General features: G+C 41.9%; 1 protein-coding gene across 3 annotated transcripts in view; it reads left to right on the top strand.

Annotated features, from left to right (window-relative positions):
- The first annotated feature begins 1,336 nt into the window (after positions 1–1,336).
- Positions 1,337–22,315, top strand: part of MEIS1 (Meis homeobox 1) — a 138,745-nt gene continuing 117,766 nt past the window's right edge. For 2 of the 3 annotated variants that reach the window (XM_011945285.1, XM_011945286.1), the window contains exons 1-6: positions 1,337–1,557; positions 3,431–3,657; positions 5,654–5,795; positions 6,395–6,445; positions 7,235–7,285; positions 8,713–8,859. In XM_011945285.1, the coding sequence (XP_011800675.1) occupies positions 1,546–1,557; positions 3,431–3,657; positions 5,654–5,795; positions 6,395–6,445; positions 7,235–7,285; positions 8,713–8,859 (630 nt within the window). In that variant the 5' untranslated portion in view covers positions 1,337–1,545. Of the gene's footprint in view, positions 1,558–3,430; positions 3,658–5,111; positions 5,473–5,653; positions 5,796–6,394; positions 6,446–7,234; positions 7,286–8,712; positions 8,860–22,315 lie in introns of those variants that run through there. The other variant, XM_011945287.1, reaches the window with a different exon arrangement.

Genomic DNA, 22,315 nt, shown 5'->3' with positions numbered 1-22,315 from the left:
TCATAAATAGCTTGGTGTTTGTAAACAGGCGCTGGGGGCACATTCCCCGCGCTCAGCTCATTGTTCCCTCCCTTCCTCTCTACTTCGCGCTGGACGCCTAGGCTGGGGCTGGGAGCCGCCGGGGCTAGGAGGTGGGGGAGTCCAGACCCAAAGTGACAAAATGCTAGCATTTTCTTTTCCCCAGGCGGGCGTCCACCTCTAACAGCAAAGAAACCTCTAAGCTGGGTCTGCAGAAAGCCGGAGCCACCTCCACCCCACGTTCTCAGGACTCCTTAACAGAGGTTTTCCCAGCCCGGCTTCTCCCTCCTCCTTCTCCTCCAAGCTCCGGGTTTGACTTTTCTCCTTGCAGTGCTTAGTTCTGAGAATTCAGTACTTTGCGCATCACCCCCTGCCCCGAAAAACACTGGCCGACCCCAGTAATTTCGAGGAAAGTCATGAAGTCTATGCGCGGAGCCCCGTACAAAATAACTCCCGCTGCTGCCTGCGGGGCGTTGATTCCCAATTTATTTCAAGAGAGTCGGCTTTGGGGAGAGAGTCTGCAGGGGGAGGGAGAGAAAAGCATACTGAAAATAAAGCCGGCGGCCGCGGGCTACTGCCTGCGTTTGTGTGCGTGTGCCCTGGGTGTGTGGTGTTTGTGCCTGGGCGTGCGATTTAATGGAGCGCCTCTCTGCCTCTCCAGTGCGGCCAGAGCTCGCTTCGCGCACCCACCCCTGCCGAGGAGCCTACTTGCTGCAGCCCAATGCATTGTGTAAGACGCGACCTGTTATGGCCACCACTACTTCCGGGTTCTAGCATTCTGGTCGGAATCCACCTCTCCGCCTGTGCAACACACTTTACACACGCACGGGGACTGCAAGCGGGCAGCATCGATCGTGGCTCCTTTAAGACAAACTCAGACAGACATTTTTTTTAACCCTCCTCCTCTAATCTCCCTCCAGTGCAGCACTTGCAAAGAGGGAGTGAGAGAGAGAGAGAGAGAGAGAAAGAAAGAGAAGAGAGAAACTGATTAGGAATTAGGACTGATTCAAGGGAAGCGAGCGCTAGGGCTTTGTGCATTTGAATATTAACATTTGAGGTGTTCTGACCAGAAGAAGACAGAGCGGATGATCATTCATTCACCACGTTGACAACCTCGCCTGTGATTGACAGCTGGAGTGGCAGAAAGCCATGAGATTTGGTAGTTGGGTCTGAGGGGCGCTCTTTTTTCTTTTTCTTTTTCTTTTTTTTTTTTTTAACCGATTTTTGGGGGAGAGAAGATCTGCTTTTTTTTTTTTTGGTTTTTTTTTTTTTTTTTTTTTTTTTTTTGCCCCCGCTGCTGTCTTGGAAACGGAGCGCTTTTATGCTCGGTGACTCGGGCGCTTTGCTTCAGGTCCCGTAGACCGAAGATCTGGGACCAGTAGCTCACGTTGCTGGAGACGTTAAGGGATTTTTCGTCGTGCTTTTTTTTTTTTTTTTTCCGGGGGAGTTTGAATATTTGTTTCTTTTCACACTGGCCTTAAAGAGGATATATTAGAAGTTGAAGTAGGAAGGGAGCCAGAGAGGCCGATGGCGCAAAGGGTACGTATTAAAAAACAATTGTGGAACTCAAATGTGAGATTAAATTGAAACGTGGCCGAAAGACACTGCTGAAAAGTTTCCTTTTTTTCTCTCTCTCTTTTAAAAAATGAGGCTCCTAAAGCAGTGGCCTAAAGCGAGAGGATTTATTCAATGCATTTGTAGACTTATGTATGTTACTTGGAGTTGTTAATTAAAGGAATCAATTTATCTATAGATTCCTAACCAGCAGCTATATAAATAAAAATGCAAGCTCAAACAATCACCTTTTTTTTTTTAATTAGATACCTAATGCTGTAATTTGAACATTCAGAGATCAGAAGTTTAAAGTTATGTTTAAACTAAAATATGCAGCTGGAAACTTCTGATATGTTATTGATTATGCTCATCTTTACTATCACTAGAAGTATTTAGCTTTTTAAAGGAAATAACTTTGTCATAGTATAGCCAATTTTTTGGTCAGAAAACATTCATCTTTTTATAGTAATTTCAATTTGTATAGATTTGTATACAAGGCAATATTTTGCAAGTTTCTCTTAGATAAGCCCTGTACTAATTGAATACTAAGCACACAGTTACTCACTTTAAAAATGCAATACTAATTTCCCCATATTCCTTTTTCAATGGAAATGCAGTGAGAGTAAAGTGAGACAATGACAACCCAACTGAGGTAGTTTCTTAAAAGAAAGGGGGTCTACAAAAAGCCTTCCTTGCATAATTTGTGTCCTGGCCCTCAAAGCCCTGTTTGCAAAAGAAAGTTACTAGGCTGACACATTTTTCTTTACTCCTTTGGTTCAAGCAAATGTCAGCGTTCTTCCAAACTCTTTTCACACCTCTGGCTTTAAGGAGATGAAAGTGGCAATTCCTCCTTTCTTTGAAAATCATTTCACTCTCAGTGCCTCCAAATCTTGGGAAAATAACTTGCCTGGAATGAACCAATTAGAAAAGTCTAAATAGCTAAATTTCACACACAAAAAATAATGACAATCCATATGAAAGTAGTTTTTTGTTTTTTGTTTTTTGGGTTTTTTTCTGGAAGAGGAAGATGGGAGGTTCTCTGTGCATTTGCTTTTGAATTTGCTTTAAACCTGGTGAGTAACATTTGCCTCCTTGACTTCTAGTCTGGAAAGAAAGTTCATAAGAGTAAACAAGAAAATAGAATATTAGCTGCTTCAACTATAGATTTTTCTTTAACTTTGGGGGTGGGGAATTGCCCAATTCTAAATTCAGCTCTGATGTTCAGGAAAAGCTACCCTTCTTTGAGTTTCACTTATAAGGGGTCAGTTAGTTTTGTATAATTAGCAGAGTTTGTCTTGGAAAGCAAAAGAAATGCAATGTCTTGCAGGACTGCCTAACCTCACGCTGGCAGGGAAATAAAATGAAAAGCCTGTCTAAATTCACGTGCTTGGCGTAGCTGTTCCCATCATAACTTTTTTTTTTTCAATTCCCCCTGATGTGAAGGGGCTGTGAAACTAGGCGGGTTTGCTGCAGTGTCCTGGCACGTTTTATTATTGTGATTTTGAATTTCTTCCTCCAGAGACATGCCCGTTTCACCTTCCACCCTCCGGAGAATGCTCTTTCTGTCCTTCTTTCTTCTTTCCTTCTTGCCAAAGGAGCCTGAATTTCTGAACTAGTTGATAGGGACGCAAGTTACGGCAAGATCATTCATCCCAGATGAATCTCGCTGAGAATTCTATAATTTTTACTGAAAGTCTTAATTTTAAAATAAGAAAACTCAGCTTTAGAGATGAAAGGCCACCGAATTCCCGGTGGAAGGATCCAGCTGGACTGACCTTATATAAGCTCGGTGCCTTGCCGTTCTCCCATTTGCCCGCCTGGCCTCCTGAACCTTCTTTTTCTCCTGTTTGTCATGCAGTACGACGATCTACCCCATTACGGGGGCATGGATGGAGTAGGCATCCCCTCCACGATGTATGGGGACCCGCATGCAGCCAGGTCCATGCAGCCGGTCCACCACCTGAACCACGGGCCTCCTCTGCACTCGCATCAGTACCCGCACACAGCTCACACCAACGCCATGGCCCCCAGCATGGGCTCCTCTGTCAATGACGCTTTAAAGAGAGATAAAGATGCCATTTATGGGTAGGTACAATGGGCAGCAGGTTAACTAGTTGAGACTCAATGCTTCCCTCTTTCCCTATGCCCTTGGTAAGAGGAAAGTCAGAGTTCTCTGGATTGGAGCTACATCTTTGGTGACTTTTCATTCACATTGCGTGGAGAATTTGGGGAGGTGACCTGCCATCCCAGAAGCCCTACATCTCCATACACACTCTGTGCACATTCAGTGCCCTGCTCCACCATGGCAGTGCCCGCAAGGGGGTCCCAGATCAGAAGAAGCTGGCTAAAGGGCCCTTGTCCCCTCTCACACTCCCTCAGCGGGCCGCAGTCCTCCCTCGCTCGATTTCGCCCGAGAGCGTTAGGGGTTTCTAAATGTAGGCGCCTTTGTGTTGGAACGAAACTTTTAGTTTAAGGGAAAATCTCTTTTAAGCCACTGATTGTTCTGACTTGCTAAGTTTACTCAGCAGCCCTATGCTGGCTCTGCCACTGCACAATAAAACCAAGGCAGGACAGTTGCAGGTCAAGCAAAGGGGAACATGTTTTGCATTTAGGGAGTTTGACCACTGAAGTCAAGGAGAGGAGCTTGCTGTGAATTGTTACACACGTTAAGAAACTTCTAGATGTTTTAGCACTTTGTGCTCAAATGTGAAACCTGCAGGATTTAGAAATAAGTAAATTCGGGGCGCTCTTCCTCGGAGGTTGTTTTCTGGCCGCCGTTTACAATGCTTTCTCCTCCGCCTTTCGATTAGACCCTGGACTAGTAGAATCCTTTGAAACTCACTTGTGCCTACTGTGTGCCGATGAATTTGGGAACCTTGTTTTACTTTGCAGAAACTTTTATTTCTATTTATTTATTTTTTAAAAATCAGAACCCACTGACCCTCCGTGGCAAAAGAATATATATATATTCTTCGTGGCAAAAGAATATATATATATTCTTTTTGCTTTATTTTCTGATCCCTTGTGCGATGGGCTTGTTTGAATCCCACCGTTCTGTCCGCAGCGTTAACTACAAGTGGTTTAGGCTCTGGGACCGAACATTTGGGGAAGCTTTGTAAAGGACCCCAAACTGTTAAATTCCCAGCTGAGCAGTGAGAGCTAATAAAAGACTTGAGATACCTCCTTGGGCATTAGAAGAAGCTTTTCTTTCTTCCTTTCTTCTCCTCCTCCTCCTCCTCCTTCTTCCTCCTCCTCCTCCTCCTCCTTCTCCTCCTCCTCCTCCTCCTCTTCTTCCTCCTCCTTCTCCTCCTCCTTTCTTTTTCTTTCTTTTTTATGGGCTGAGACAAGCGACATCTAGGCCCCTCGCAATACTAGCTGCTTTGCCACTTCTCAGAGACAAAATGAAAGGCTGTACCGCAGGAACATTTGAAGAAACTTTCTTTGGGGGGCGGTGGGGGCCATCTGCGAAGGGAGGGGAGTGTGCGAGGAGCTGAGGAGGAGCCTCTCGGCTCTCCGAGGGTCTTAGGGTTGGGATCCCTAGGTGCAGCCCGTTGACAGTCGGCCCCACGGCCATGGACGTCCTTTCCCCAAGTTAGCTGAGCGCCTGCACCGAGATCCCCCGAGCCTGGGCTTCGCGCGGCCGCCTAGGAGGAACCCGCAGGAACCAGCCCTCCCTACCCCTCCGCCCGGCGCCTTTCTCCTCCACCAGATCCTGGATGTGCAGTGGAGGGGACTAGGGCTTGTCGGGTGGGAAACTTAATTCAAAATGGCTGCTGGAAACGCTTGGGTTTTATTCGTAGCAAATGTTGCCAGTTTCTCCGGCCAGATACGCTAAACCGATCCTCAGATACCGTCCATGGCTCAGGGCCTCCGACTTCAGGGCTCCAGGAGGAAGGGGAGGTGAGCGGTCACCTGGGTCGGTGGGGGGGGGGGGGAGGAAAAGGAAAAGGAAAAAAGTAGATGACACAATCCGAGAGGGGGTCTGTTCCTCTTGCTCCTCCGGCTGTTTTTCTTGGGCACCTTTTTCCATTGACTGGGGACTAACCATTATGTTATTTGTGACTGTTGTATTTTCTTGCAGACACCCCCTCTTCCCTCTCTTAGCACTGATTTTTGAGAAATGTGAATTAGCTACTTGTACCCCCCGCGAGCCAGGGGTGGCGGGCGGGGACGTCTGCTCGTCAGAGTCTTTCAATGAAGATATAGCCGTGTTCGCCAAACAGGTCAGCAAAATAAATGTTAAAAAGTAAAAGAAACAAAAGGAGAGCCCCCCCCCCTTCCCCAACACACAAACGCGCGCGCGCGCGCGCGCACACACACACACACACACACACACACACACGGCACACTTTCAAAAGTAGCCAGCACATAGTCGGCCCTAAGCCATGAGTGTTACCTCCAACCTCAGATTTTCTTTCTGTCTGAGTGTCTGTTTGCAGATGACTTAAAATCACCCATCTGCATCCCCACTCACCCTCCAGAAAGCAAACGTGGAGAGCTCACTCTGCAGAATAAAATCTAGAACACCACGGTTGTAGCTGCTGTGGACTTGGCGGGCTGAGCAGCCTCCCTGAGAACTGTAGTTGCTAGTAGAAGTAAGACTGAGCTCTGGGCTTGTTTTCAGCTTATTTAATTCATACTGAAATGTTTCTGCGCGGGACGAACTCGGTGTCACCGGGTCCCTCCCGGAGGGTTACATCCTGCCCCCAACAGGGTAATGAGGCAAGAAACTAGGAAGGCGACCAGATTTCAAATTTTTCTTTCTTTTTTCTCTCCCCTCCCTCTCCCCTTCCTCTCCCATCTCCTTCTCACTTGTATTTAGATTCGCGCAGAAAAACCTCTATTTTCTTCTAATCCAGAACTGGATAACTTGGTAAGAGCGGACCCCTATTCCCCCCCACCCCCCACCTCCCACCTCCAGCGCCCCCAGCTTTGCTTTGAGAGCCCTGAAATTTCTAGACCGGTCTTCCCGTGCCTGCAGGTTGGCTGCAAATGTTTCTGTCCACGGACAACTGGTCCGGGACAAGATCCCGGGGAAATAAATTCATCTCGAGAGGGGCCGGGCGAGCCGGCGCTGGGAAACGCGAGCTTTTGTTTTTTATGACAGCCGGGCTGCGCAGCTCTAATCAGCGCGGGGATTTATCTCCCGGCCTGTCAGCGTGTGTGCTTAAACTTTGCGGACTTCCCAGCCCTCTAAGTCCCATCACGAGGGCAGCCACCGGACAAGAGCCCCCAAACAACCAGTTTGCCTGAAAGGTGTAAGGAAGGCAGCAGAAACTTTGCAATGGGAAAAGCCACAGTTTGAGGGCCATTTGAAATGTCTTTCTGTCCGGTCCTTCCAAAGACACATCTAGTCCAGTGTTGTGGCCCTTTTGGGCTGGGGTGAGGCCAGTGGCACTGAGAAAGGGGAGAGCCATGGGGGAGGAGAGTGTTTATGAGCCCCACTTAGATGCTCTGTTGTTGTTTTAGCTATTTTTTTCTCCTTAAGAAATATAAACCTCTAGATGGTACCCAGTTGCTGCTATTAAGTTTTAGTGTTATTGCCATAAATCAAAATAACTTTATTTACTGGTGGGAGGGGGTGGGCTGGAGATGGTAGAGCTGTGACAGCCAGTTTTCTGCAAGCAGGAATGGGGTGCTTATTGTTTTTGTATCTTTGCAGATGATTCAAGCCATACAAGTATTAAGGTTTCATCTGTTGGAATTAGAGAAGGTAATTTCTCTAGCCTCTTTTCCTTTTACTTACCCCTTACCCCAAAACACACAGCGGGGGAGGGTTCAGAATGGCTGAAGTTCAGCCTTCTGATACATTTGCATAAATGTCTTTCTTTCTGGTAATTAGTGTCAAGGCCAATCTTAGCGTCCATTTCTCTTCGCAGTTTAATTACAATTTCAGCCACTAAAACCGGGATCACAAACGCCCTAGCCTTGTGTTCATTCTTAATAACTTGCTGGCTTTGTGTAAATAGTTGCAATTCTGTGCATCCCAGCTGATGTTTAGAATGCTGCTCTGAGGTTGTTTCACAGGTTAATACCTCTGTTGTCTCTTCTCATCCTCTTCCTCCTCTTCTTTGCTACCTCTGAGGGAGAAAAAAGTTTTGTTCAGTTGTTGTGAGTTTCTGGAAGACAGTCTTGAGAGCAGCTGTAGATCAGACACAGGGGAGAGGCAGAAGGGGAGAAGGAGGAGGAGCGGGAAGGAGTCTGGAGGAGGTGGTGGGGAGGCACATTAAACGTTTTGCAGAGACAAAGCAGAGTTGATAGTTGTGTCAATTTCTTGAATCTGTTAATCCTGCACACACCCCACTTTCACACTCAAGAAAGGGTGTGGGATAACATGATTTTGCTAGCTGTTCTATAAATCTCAGCAATAAAAACTTAATGCATTGTAATTCAAACTAACATTAAATTGCAAGCACACTGGGGTTTCTTGTGAATTTTTGCATGTCACTGATGCCTGGGGCCTGTAGGAAACCTCTGCACTTACACCTAAATATTTTGAGGCATTCCTTCTCCTTTTTGTAAAAAAAAAGAAAAATCAATTTGATATGTTTTTGTGGCTATATGTTTTCTTATATCAGGAGTACTGGCAACTTGATTTCCTTCCATTTTTTTTTTAAAGAAAGTATTCTAAAATATGACCCTTAGAGATAAAAATCTTTATTACAAATATAATAAGGACTTGGGTTGTCAGGCATATATCCTATGCCACCACAGTACAGGTTCTTTGGAGAATATATATGTGCATATATACACAGATATACATTTTTTCCTTAGACACATTGGAAAGGAATTTATGATAAAGTCACTGGATGAAATTAAGTAGTTTACCTTAAATGTCACCTACGCAGGTCACCTCTCTAATGACCACAGCCCCAGGAGCAGATGAATTTAACACGGGTGTTGAATATGTTGTAGCCTGTGAATCATCTTGTCACTGTCAATTTTCTGGGATATCTCTATTTTGCAAGAAAAGAAAGTTATTCCTAATTCTGGATGCATCTGGGGGTCTCTGGAGGACAATTGCCCTGTGTTTCCCCTATTTGGAAGTTTGGATCTCACAAGGGGGGTGGATTGCACTTGTCAATGTCATTTATGCACTCCTGATTATATTCCCATTTTTTTATTTCTGTCATAATGTAGGTACACGAATTATGTGACAATTTCTGCCACCGGTATATTAGCTGTTTGAAAGGGAAAATGCCTATCGATTTGGTGATAGACGATAGAGAAGGAGGATCAAAATCAGACAGTGAAGATATAACAAGATCAGCAAATCTAACTGACCAGGTACGAGCTTTTCAATTTCAACATCCCTGGGAAAAAAAAAAAATCTGTATGCATATTGCTGGCTAGGTCACTACCACCTCCTTTTATTATTTGCATATGATTAAGTCCCTTTTAGATACATTTCCATCGAAATGAAAATTTTTGAATAATGTGGCTATTATTGCTTCATTAAGGCTGGCTCTGGGATTCGACCTGGAGAGATGAGCTTGTAAAAGCTTTGCTAGCAAACTTGACCTGTTTCTTGTCGCTTTTAATTTTTGTCTTTATTTTATTTACCCTCTATAATAATGGGAGTGTTAACTGCCAGTGACCGCCTCTGATTGTAGGGGCTTTGTTCTGGAGCATTTTTCCCCCTTCTATCTTCAAGAAAAGAAAAGTGTAGGGTCTGCTTATTTCTTATTTTATTAGGAATAAATCCAAGATAGGTGGTCTAAGAGAGACAGCGAGGGTTTGAAATCTAGCAAATGCTGGCTATTTTCTCCCTGTCTGTACGGTTCATTAGCCTGTCTTGTCAGTTTTCCTCGGCCGAACGCTTCTAGACCTCACTGAACATTGCTTTGTGTGGTGTTCACTGCAAGCTCGCCCATTTTATTGTACTTAATAGAAAAAATAAGATCAGGCCGAGGTTATAAAAACAGATAAATATGGACTTTTCTCCTCCTTCTTTCCACTCATCCTCCAGCTGGTATGTGCTCTGGGCCCTCTGGGTTGGCAGCTTGTGGACATGTCAGCATCAGGGGCACCCCGGCGGCTCCCTGGGTAAGGAGGGTGGGGGACCTCACACTGCCTTTGCTCTCAACTGAGGCTTGGCTTGCTGCGCTCCCTCCTCTCCTGTCCTCCCTCCAGGCCCTTCTTCCGATGCGTTACTAAGTGGGGACGACTTTTATTTGGAGTTGCTGAGGGGATTTCTCCCTCTGTGTCACCCCAACACTACTGTTTGCTCCCAGGGTGCCTCTCTCTCTCCTGTGGCTGTATCTCTGGATTGGTCCAAAGGAGTTGCAAAAATGCAATGAAAGTGAAAACGTGTGGAGTGAGTGAGATGAAACAGGGCTCAAAACAGTTCTGTTGCGAATTGTTGCAAGGCGTCTGGAGATTTGGGTAGCTGGCCTGCTCTGCACCCTCCCAACCTTCCCCCCTGTATAAGTGAAGGCCCAGAGTCGTTTCTCTTTCTGACTCGGCACGTGAGTCCAGACTTGGGGGAAGAGATCAGCCTGCCTTTGTTAAGCCAAAGGCCAGCTACTCTGCAAGCTCTGTCATGATCTCTGTTGGCCAGTGGCTGTCTTGTACAGTCCTTGTCGGAGTGCCTGACACCTAGTTCTTAGTGTCATCTTATGGTTTTCTTCTCTCAACATCATCCTTTTAAAATACATTCTCAGCTTGATTTTCTCTGGGCAACCCCCGCGACACAGGCTGAATTCCTCTTTTGCCCATGGGGAGCGGGAAGCAGGCAGAGCGGAGATTTAAAAGTGCCAATGTGCCGGGTCCGCACCGTGATCTGGAGAGTTGGAAACTTTCGGCAGTGTAGACGAGTGCACAGAACACGCAGCGTGCGCAATCCCGGTGCGGCCCCACAGAGGTGGGAAAACTGCAGGCGGCTCCCAGCGTTGGCCCCCGCGGGCTGCTCGGGCCTCAAGTCTGGTTCAACCCGCCAGCCTTCGCCCGGGAGCTGTTGAGTGCAGATTCTGCTGAGGAACCCTCGAGTAGCTGCTGTGGAATAAAAATTGCAATCCAACAAGCCTAACTAGAAAATGGGATTCTAAAAGCTCCGGAGTGCTGGGTACATAAAGCTATTTGAGCAAATTACAAGAATCGCTTAGGGGCATGAATGAAATCAACACTTTAATTGCCTCCAAAATGAAGATTTATACCCCATTTTCTCAAGGAATCATTATTTTATTAAAGTCAAAGATAAAAGAACAAAGTTATGGGGATTTTTTGGAGGGGGGAGAGAGAATACAAAAATTAATATAATATCATAGAACTCCCCCCTTCTCCTTCCCTAAACTTTTGTTACCCAATTCCCTTAAGATATGCAAAGATTGGTATGCAATTGTATTGGATACAAATTCACATTTTATTCTCTTCTACCTCTAAAATGAGAATCTGATTTCTGGTCCCCGCTGGTTAAGAGTGGGCTTCGACGCTTTGGCTGAGCTCGTGGCGCTGTTGGCCTTTGCGCGTGGGCTCGCTCGTGTGGCCCCCTGGGGCTCACCCAGGTTTCAGCTAGTCGGAGGACAGCAAACCCAAGCTCAGGTTTGGAGAGGGGAGCGCAAAGCGCTGGGCGCATGCGGTACAGTGCCATGGACGCCGGTGGGCTCCACTGCCCTGGGGAGCTGAGGCGCAATGAATGAAGCACCAGGGCGTCTGGTGGGCGCCAGTTCTCCGGACTGGAGCTTGCTGACCTGTCCCTCCGGGCCGCTGAACCCCTAGTGCGGCGTCCTGGGGGCCGGACAGGAAGGATGGCCTCTCCACCTGTCTGCGAATGCAGCCCAGCCAGTTTGAGCCACCGCAGAGGGTGCGCTCCGGGACTGGACGCTTCTCGTGCTGTGAGAACGCTGGGCCTTGTTAGCTCATTAACCCTTCTGTCTCTAGGGCCCGTTGGCGGCACGATTTATTTTATTTTACTTTTTTTCCTCGGAGGGAGCGAAGACTGCCACCAGCGCGGGGACCTGGGATCTACGACTTTGATACTAGGCGGTATCTCGGAGGCCTAAGTCGGCAGAAAGCCACTTGGCCTTGTAGCACTAGTTCAGTTCTTTATCTTCCTTCTTTCCTTCCTTCCTTCCTTCCTTCCTTCCTTCCTTCCTTCCTTCCTTCCTTCCTTCCTTCCTTCCTTCCTTCCTTCCTTCCTTCCTTCCTTCCTCTTTCTTTCTTGCTCTCTGGCTCTCTCTCGCTCTCTTTTTTCTTTCTTCTCTCTTTCCTATTTATTTATTTATTTTTAAAATAGGATTAAGACACCAGTAGAAGCTGTAATCCCGTTCTTCCCCACACTCAGGTTCCTTCCCCCACCCCCAATCTTGGGGCTGCCTGGAGGTCCCTGCCAGATAGAGCTACCTTGGCGGGCGCGAGCCTCCTGGGCGCCCTCTCCTGACCACTGCGGTCTCCGCTCGGCTTGGATGTTCCGGGCTCCCCGAGGCTGGGGGAAGCGAGGGGCGCCAGGGGCTTCCCGGCCTCAGTGTGGGGCGAGATCCCGGCTGCGACCCCGGAGCAGAGGGAGAGGGGGGCCATGGTGCTAGGCGTCGAGGCGAGGGTTGAACCTGCTTGATTTCAGAGAACGATGCGGGTTCGACCGGAGGCGGGGCGCGTGTTCTAGGGGTCCTTGGCTGGATTTGGGGGCGCCAAGAGGGGTTAGGCGGGGAGAGGCCTGGCCACCCAGTTGCTAGACTTTAGGCCGCGCTCCGGGAAGGAGCAGTCGGCTTCCTTCCTAGGCCGCTTCTGTTGCGCGCCACTCCTTGAATCTAAGTATTTTCCACTCCAAGAACGCGTTGGGAGAGAGGGGAGAGCGGAGCAGAGTCTCTGGGCCCCCAGGGCCGCCTACCGGGGTGGCCACGCCTGCCGGTAGCAAGCCGAGATTAGCTAGGTCTGTGCTTCGGCCTCAGCGGTGGCCCTGGCTCTTCCCACAAGCAGCGGGAGGCAGAGAAATGGTCCCTTTGGATTGCAGTTTTTATTCAACAGCAGCTCTCCGGGGGTCCTCGTCTGAATCTGCATTTAGCAGCTCCTGGGTGAAGGCTGTGGGGCTGCACAGGGCGCCCTGTTGCATGTTAATTCAGATATGTCTCTGACGTCTGGGGAGAAGTAATATGGCTTGCAGATATGGAACCAGAGAACCACGCTCGCCAGGCAGGTTAAATGCCAAGTGCTGCCGAGCTCCCGCGGGGACGGCCGCCAGGGCTGTGCAGCCCAGACTGGAGAGTTCAGGGCCGCCAGGCCTCTGGGATCTGGGGCGGGCGGGTCCAGTGCGCTTTGGTTCCCAAGTGGGCTTGGGAACTCTGATGGCGATTGTTTTATTTCAAAAGTTCACAATGTTGTTTCTGAAGCAGAGTTTGGCTTAAAATCCTTTGAACTGAGGTAGAACTTGACAGAAAACGCCCCCCTCCGAAGAAGCGGGGGAGATTCTCGCAAGGGAGATTTAAGCTTTCCCTTTAGGGGAGGTGTCACAGTCAGGGATGGGGCTGGGAGGGCAAGAAACAACCTAATGTCCTGCATGGATTGGATCTGCTGCTTTAGAAGCAAATAGATAGGGCCAGAGAATATTTGCTAATACTAGTAATGTCTGCAATTCCTTGTCATCCAATAAGAAAAGTGTACACGAACAGTGGGAGGCAGAAAAATGGTCCCTTTGTCAGGTAGTTTGTTTTTAAATGCTTCCATTTGGATACATCTTATTTAAATTGTAAATGCTTCGTAGCTTCCCACTTAATGCCTTAATCCTGAAACCTCTCAGTCCACAGGACTTGCAAGTGATAAAGTCTTAGCATCACCTAACTTTACATTTGATTGTGTTGTGGGTCACGTGACATAGTCTTAATTCCTTTTAAAATATATGTCAAAGGGAAATTATGGCAAGATTCTCTTTAATGATTAAATAATAATGTGTTGACTGCTTGTCACTACACTGGCTAATTGGGATGTTCATTCTAGGCCCTTTATTATGTAGCACCCTTTGAATTAAAAGTTAGTTGTTTACCGGGTATATTTTTATTGTTACTTTCTGATTGACTTTTAGTGTGTATTTATGTGTGAGTTTCAGAGTAGGGATGTATTGATTCTTAATAGGGACACTTTTAAAACATTCTAAAAAAACAAGGGGAAAAATACAGCATGTATGCAGATAGGTTGAGATCAATTACATTGGTAAATGTCTCTAAGTCTAAACGCTAATACTACAAAAATATCCTTTGCATAGCTTCTCTGTCTCTCTCTCTTTCAATCTCTCTCTCAGTGGAAGTCCCCAATGCAAGTTGCATGAATAATGGAAAGCAATGATACTAATGCTACTTTGTACAAAGTAAAACCTCATAACAGTAACTATTGTTCAGTGATTTAACTAGCTCCATGGCAGTAGGTCATTCAAATAGCAATTCTTCTCCTACCAGAATGACTCCATTGCTCACCATTCTGAAATATAGAGTAGTTGTTTTATATAGCTATTGGTCCTAACTTAAAGACTTGTATTAGAAAACATGGAGAATCTTAAATAATAGAGGAAGAAGAGAAGGAAGAAAAAAGGATTAAAATGTGCACCAGGCTTTCAAAAAAGTAACTGAAATACCATGCTAGAATTGTCCAACTTTGAAAATACATAAATTTTAAATCATTATGTTTTCAAACACTCATATGTTTGAATTTTTAAATGTTTGTCATAGTCCCAAAAGATTTAAAACACAGCTGTGGCTGGGTGACAAGAAAAAAAACAAAAATCCAGTAAAATTCTATGCTCTTAAAAAACAAAGACTATTTGTGCTCCCATAGTACAAACTTACGTTTATTAAGGCCAAGTAGATAGACTAAAGTATTACCATGGGGCCTACTGTCCTAAAACTAGCTTACCTTCCCTAGCTTACCTCACAGGTGGAGTTGGAATGAAGAATGAAGAATGCATAACAAATTATACTAAGACACTTGCCATAAATGAAAATACTGTCAACATGAATTTAAATGAAGTATTCTCGTATTGGTAATGTTATGCTTTCCATTGCAACAATATTTTCTTATGAAACATAAATATGTCAAACAAATGTGAAATGCTAAAGTTTTAATAAATGATCATTTAATCATCAAACACAACCCAAGCATGTACACAAAAACTTTTAAAGGAAAGTCGGCATACAGCCAAATTTCTATAGAGACTAGCAGGGAAATGATCAAAAAATGAACATGAAATAAGACTTCCTGTAAGAAGGTCTATAATTCAAAATTATTTGACTCCACTGTCAGGGAAATAGTTGAAGGATAGTAAACTGATACAGTTCTCAGTCATTTTTGTTACACAGTCTTAAATGTTTGCAACTGTAGCATTTTACATGGCCTTTTGTGGATTATGATGTCTGTCATATTTGAATCGAAGTAGTATTTATGACATAATCGAAACAAAATTATTTGCCATTTCTCCTGAGTGTAAAAAAATTTAATATTTAAGAATTAAATAAAAATTATGGGAAAGTATTCTTTTACAAATAAAGAAATGAAAATAGAAACGTGACACAGTTTATCTGACAGTTATACAGATGTTATTATAGATTTAAAGATTTTCCAAATCCCAAGTAACAACACTGCTCTAAATCCCGTTGGACTTGCTCTTCTTACTAAGCAGGAAATGTCAGAATGTAATACCTGTATAAAAAGTTCTGGTCTAAAACATATGAAATACAGTCTCCCAATTTAAGTTTTAATCATAATTACAAAATTTGATTTTTGGCATCCTGTAAAATTTTGAATATTTTGCTGTCTTTAACATATACGAATAAACCATGGGTGTCTAAAATCAATTTTGAAAAGTTCAAGCAAACGAGTGTGTCGATGTAGTGTAAAAGATACAAGAACATCTTCACTGTATCTTTAATTTAACATGCCATGATTTCAGGATTATAGGAAATCAGAGAAGCCTTTTGGAATCTTAAACAGACTCTCCAGGAAGTATACCTACATTGGCCAATTGCTGGAATCCCTACACTTATAAATTGGACATTTGCATAAATGGTATAAAGGATACTATGTGAAATAAGTGAGAACATATCCATTTAAATATTTGTCACTAGAATCCAATTTTGATCAATTTGATGCATTCAAGTGCACAGAATTAAAGCAATTGGAAACCTTTTACTAGACTTTCTTCAAACACTCTTTTGCCAAATAGCATTTCTTAATCTAGAAAATATGTTCTTGTTAAAGGAAAATACAAGAGTACAAATATTTTTAAATTGCTTTATATTCTTCACTTCTTGGTTCAGAGTTTCTAAAACTGACTAACATATACTATCAAGGGTTGATTCTCTGATGGAAAAATACTCATTTGTACACATATTGAACTATACACCTGTTGTTTATTGGTGTCATGAGTACATACAATCAAATACAAATTATAGCTAGAACTGTATAGCTGTATATCAATACAATTGAAGTTTATAATGAAATTGACACAAATTATATAGCTATATCTGTTTTAAGATATAAAGTAACCATATTATGATTTTTCCATGACATATGGACCAATTTATATGGCATACACTAATGGAGGACAAATACGTTGAGAAAAGAAGTTTTACCTTATTTGTAATTCTCAAAAATATGTTTCTACAATGGATTCTTCCCTTGTACTTCATAACTCCATTTACAATTAATAGAATTTATACTCATAAAGTAAAGAACCTTGAGTGCATAATGTTATGGTTCTTTTAAAAACTCAAATAAAATCCTGGCATGCACCTATAGTCTCAGCTAATCCAGAGGCTGAGGCAGGAGAACCACTAGAGCTGAGGAGTTGCCAGCTTGGGCAATATAACAAGATCCTGTCTCAAAAACAAGACCAAAAAATCCTTAAATGAAATCATATTATTCAAAAACAAATAAAATGCCTGTTATTATCGATAAGTTTACTAAGTGAAACTTTAAAAATGACCACAACCTTATGAGTTTAACAAATGTTAGCAACTGTTATAGTTGTGCTGCTTCTTTTACATTTTAACCTAATACAAAGTCTTACATTTTACAATGGACTTAAATATATATTATTTTAACTCATTTAGAAGATATCAGTAAATAATATTTTGAGTGATATTAGAATTACTCTAATATCAATATGTGACAACATTCTATTATCAATACCTGACCACATAAGCTAGCTTAAAATGAATCGTTGCTTGTGAACTTCCATTTCTATGGATTTTTCCTTACACTTTATAATATGGTAGCATGTTTATGATCCATTAGCTTTAAATTTCTGGGTTGTTGGTTATTATTTAGCAAGATCGAACTATATATAGCTCTTTCTTTTTCTGATCACTTTTTTTCCACCCTTTGGAAACCTTCTATGCCTGAGATTTGAACTTGAGCTAGTTTGGTAGGTCTCATTTTCCTACTGGAGTGCCTTGTGGGTTATTACCCATATATGAGTTAATTTTCGTGAGAAAATAAAGAATGTTACTCACTTCAAAACAGGAATGAATAGAGGCCAAAGTCATCAAATATTCCCAACCTGTGCTTTACAATTAAGTGAAAAACTGAAAACTGTTATTCTTATTTGTCTTCCCTAGAGCTGTGAACACTTGGTGTAAAGATTAATATCAGCCCCTTTGTGTTCTTCCTCTAAAAGCCTAAATGTTTATTTTCAGCAACTGTATTCTTAGCTGATTGTCCATATTTGGTCCCAGACCTCCATGATTTGCATTTTATTCTGAATTTGCATTCATATTACGTCCCATAGAAACTCTTTAAAGTGAAGTGTGTTTATGACTATTATGAAACTCTGGAAAATGAAGTTTATAATGAAATTGACACAGCTGTCAAAAGGACAATGAAGAGAGCAATTTGACTGTAAACCCAGAGTTTCCTTATTCCATCTCAACTTGTAAAAGGCTTATGTCTCTTCTTTTAAAAATATTAGAAGCTGAATGAATAAGAATTTCTTTGACAATAAACCTCCTCTTAATGTCTCCATAACTCTTTGGATGTGTTCTCAAATATTAACTTAATTTGATAGACAAGCTATAATTAACTGTGACCTGTAGTGTTTTCTGTTATTCAGAGATTATTCCTTAGTAATTTGAAAACTTAATTTCAAACTAAATGGTGTACAATGTCTGAAATGCTAAAGGCATGCTTACACTATTTACGTGAAGTGGAGTGTTTGTCTGCAGAGCTTCAAAATGGAGATACTTTAGAGAGGTGGAGGAATACTTTTTACATACGTCTGGCGAACTAGCTAGTGCAGGTGGGCTCTTTTTGGATATTTTTCCATATATAGCCTTCCTATATATTTGCTGCATACTAAAATTTTTCTTCCTGAAGGATAAAAAAGCTCTGTGTTTCATACAGAAACTCATATATGACATTTTAAACCTACACATTTCATTGATCATAAAATCCAGCCAACACATATATAGAAAGTTTAAAATAGCAGCCAATAGGTAAGGTGCTATTTGCTAGTATGCTACAATCAAAACAGAAACTTTAGCGGCACAATTAGGCATTGTGGGTTTAGTTGAAACGTTTCCTTGAAAGTTCCCACCAGATCTAAAGTTGTTTTAAAATCCATGCTTGAGAATATTTTAGTGTAAACAACTTGTGATAAATCACCATTGAACATTACTTTCATTTAAAATTGTTCCTTCCTAAGAGATGTAGTGTCATGAGAAACCACCCTGCCCTTCACTCTTGAACATATGAATTTATTATTTATTTACATTCTATCATATACATCATTTGTGGGAATTTTACTATAACTCTACGGGGCATATGGAATTCATCTTCATGAGATAAGGGTGGCATCTCTGCCAATGTGGTATAACCCTAAGTAGATAATAAGGATTACCCTCAGACTGCAGATAAATATTATCTCTTATAGAGTCATTACATGTTTATATTTCATATCTCCAGATGCAAATGTAGTTTGCCATTTTCATTTTAATTGTCATAGTTTTCTTGGCTCTAGCTTCTAACAAAGAGAAACAGGAATTTTACATTTTGAGTTGAAATTGATGATAAATTAATTCAAGAAAAAGAAAGATATTCAGTTGTAGAATTATTTAACCCCCTTCCTTTCTTTCAGTCTGCTTTCCCTGTCCTTAATGTGTTCCAAAATTCTCTGAAGAATGTTGTTCATAAAGTTTGTAGCACTATTTGCGTATTTGGTGGCTTGGCCCATTGTTTCATTATATTTTGGGATTTTAAAAGCTGTGTTTAATAACAAAATAAGCAAGAAAAACATCTGAGTGATTATGTCCTGTACTTCTTTGCACAAAATAACAGAGAGATGTAGAATATGCTTGTTCGATGCATATCAAGTATATTGTTGGTGTTCAATTATTTTTATTCTAATAATTATTCAAAGGCAGTAACAATCTGCATTTAAGTGAGTATAAACATTTTTATTCTGGAATTCGGAATTTGCAGCAACTCAATTTTATTTTCCAAATTACCCTGCCATTTCAATTAGGTGCATTGTTCTTCACTCTACTGTTGCAACATTCTAAAGGTTTGCTTGCCATCCTAATAGTGAATTGTTTGAGTGTTTAATATTTATTGAGGGCATGTAAAGAACATGCCAATAGAAAAATAGGAGAACAAAACATTGACAAATCAATTATGGGGCTTTTCTTTACTCATAGTATACTTTCAATATTCCGAATACTCTGTAACTGTTAAATAGTATGAATAGTCTCTAGAATAATAGCCTTGGGTGTGGCTGAAGAATGGCATTCTGATTAATTAGAATTCCTTAAAAAGTGCACAGTGCAACTCAGCATCCTACTTCTGGAATTCACAGTTGTTTTGGCTGATCTCTTAGTTAAGTATCTTGAAATATAGAAAACTTGACCATTGTAGGAACCAGAAACTCAAATTAAATCTCAAGATGCTTTGAGAAAGGCCTCACTGATGATTTTACCCAAGCTAAATAATGAAGGAAGGGAATAATCTTTTCCCAACCTCCAAATTTAACTTTGTCAGTGGACTTAAAGATTCTTGAGGAATGAGAGACACTTAAAACACAAAATGTTGTAAAAAATATAAAAAATCAGAAGTGCTTCTAAAGAAACCATAGGGAAATTAGAAAATACCCTATTACTAATTATTAGTGGAAATCAGTGGTAAATATAAATTTCTATGATTCTTTTATTCAAAGTGTAATGCTATGAGGTAGAATAAAACAAGGCTATATCTTGGCTGAGTATTTTTTTTTTTGTTCTTATGTCTCAATTGTGTGTTCTCTGGCTCGAGAGTTTAGAAGTAGAAAAGAGAAAACTTCAGAAACACTTGAGAATAAGCAGTTAATTGTACTGCTTGTCATTTTCAGTTACACATCCTTTCAGGAAGGCGGTGTTCTAATGAACTATATACAGTTTAGAGCCAGAGCACTCATATTTGAATCTAGACTTTGCTGTGAGAGGGCAAGTCACTGCACCTTGAGGGGCCTTAGTTTAATAATCTGTAAAATGGGGATAGTAACAGTACCCACTTTAGTGAGTTACTGTAAGAACTAAATAAAAATGCATCTAAAACACTTAGAGTAGTAAATCCCCAATCCAATAAGCACTTCATTACATAATATTTTATCTTCTCGATTGTATTCTGCCCAACCTTCAGTAACAGGAATTGGGTTTATGGAGGAAGGATTGGGTGCTGGTTGATGGGGATGTTGTTTTACAGAGTGTTTTGTAATCATAGAGTTTAAGAAAAATATCTTAATTCTTACTATAAGGGGTCATTTTTATTCTGATTTCAGCTTGGTGTAAAAGGAGACTGAACTCAGCTATTTTGTTGAGATAGTATGGTGAATCACTGCAGACTCACTCCTAGGGTAAAATTCAAATAACAGTTATGTAAGGACTTTGGGCTAAGTACTTTTTCCCCGCATTTCTGAATACAAATACTTCATGCTGAGGTCTGGTTGCTTTCAGGATATTATTATCTACTTTTACTCATTATACAATGTTTTCTGCATTATTGGATTTTAAATTTTTTTACTTTTTTATTTTTTATTTTTTGCGAGGAGCCTTGCCTAGAAAGTTTGTGGTTTAAAGTTGTTTTATATAAAACACTTTTAAGTTTATTTTATCTTAATTTGTTTGCAGAACAAGGAGCACTGATACTAAGTTACAAATGTAAAATAAAACACTGGGAAGCAAACAATCTTATAAAGAGGATTTTATAACATCAGGTATATCGGCATGTAATTTACTGATTCTTCTCCCACTGCTAAGTAGAAATAATAGAAAATGATCAAAGTTCAGCAGAAAACTCTCAAAAGATAAATGGATAATACGGTTTGAAGTATTTAGGTATACTTATTTGGAAATATAGTGGTGTCAGTGGATTAGGGTTTTTTTTTTCAGTCAAACATTTAACTCTATGAACTACAATTTATAGGTATGATTTTTTTTCTCTTTTTTTTTTTTTTTTTTTGAGATGTAGTTTCACTCTTGTCTCCCAGGCTGGAGTGCAGTGGTACAATCTTGGCTCACTGCAACCTCTGCCTCCCAGGTTCAAGCAATTCTCCTGCCTCAGCCTCCCATGTAGCTAGGATTACAGGTGCCCGCCACCACATCCAGGTAATTTTTTTTTTTAGTATTTTTATTTAGTATATTCATTTAGTAGAGACGGAGTTTCACCATGTTAGCCAGGATGGTCTCAAACTCCTGACCTCAGGTTATCTGCCTGCCTCAGCCTCCAAAAGTGCTGGGATTACAGGTGTGAGCCACTGCACCCGGATGTAGGTATGATTTCAAGAGTAGAAGCACTTAGGGTCATTAAAGCCAGTAAATATAAGAATTTAGTTTTATTAAGAGCATGCCAGTTATAATACAATGGCATAGAAAAAGAAAAGGTTATTAAAACATAAATAAATACTTTTATTAGATTTTAGCGTATTGAGCCTTTATCTTCTCTCTTCTTAAGATTTTTCTCTAAAATAAACTGCTAAGTAGAATTTGAACATTCAGGGCACTTGAATAATTTCTATTACTTGCCAGTTTTGAGACTTTGGTAAAACCGATTGTCATTTCTTGTCAATTGCCCTTTGGTTGTGATTATTCCTTTTCCTTGCAATTTGTCTGAATGTACCACATGTAGAAATCTATATTATCTTCCTAGAGCACAGTAGGCTCACCATGGGATGATGGTAGCATTGATTGTCAAAGTTAAAGAATTGGGCAAAAAGTATCAGTGCTGTCTTGATTTCATCAGGAAAGCCTTTGGAATATTCCGAGTGTTGTTTTACATCTGTAGACCTTTGCTTAGTATAGTTGATTCACTTATAATTTATTGAGTAAATTAATTCAACTGTGCAGATCAATAAATTCCTGAAAATGTTAGAGTGGAGACCCAAAAGACACGAGGTTGTTGAAAACTAGGGTTTAAAGCAGCATTGGGAGAGTGTTCTGTGGTATTCAGTCTTGGCTTCCTAAGGTCCTCACCCTCACTGCCTGCCACAGCAGCCTAGCACCTGAGTATTGAGAGGAGAGTGAAGCATGCTGATTACAGGACAATGAGCAAAATCTTTAAGGGATAGCAGGTTTTAAACATGTATCTTCTCAAGCCTGTAATCCCAGCACTTTGGCAGGCCGAGACGGGCGGATCACGAGGTCAGGAGATGGAGACCATCCTGGCTAACCTGGTGAAACCCCGTCTCTACTAAAAAAAATTCAAAAAACACTAGCCAGATGAGATGGCTGGTGCCTGTAGTCCCAGCTACTCGGGAGGCTGAGGCAGGAGAATGGCATAAACCCGGGAGGCGGAGCTT

Source organism: Colobus angolensis, unplaced genomic scaffold (assembly GCF_000951035.1).
Source record: "Colobus angolensis palliatus isolate OR3802 unplaced genomic scaffold, Cang.pa_1.0 Scaffold24, whole genome shotgun sequence".
NCBI classification, from domain to species: domain Eukaryota; kingdom Metazoa; phylum Chordata; class Mammalia; order Primates; family Cercopithecidae; genus Colobus; species Colobus angolensis.
This window is presented reverse-complemented; position numbering and strand designations above follow the sequence as displayed.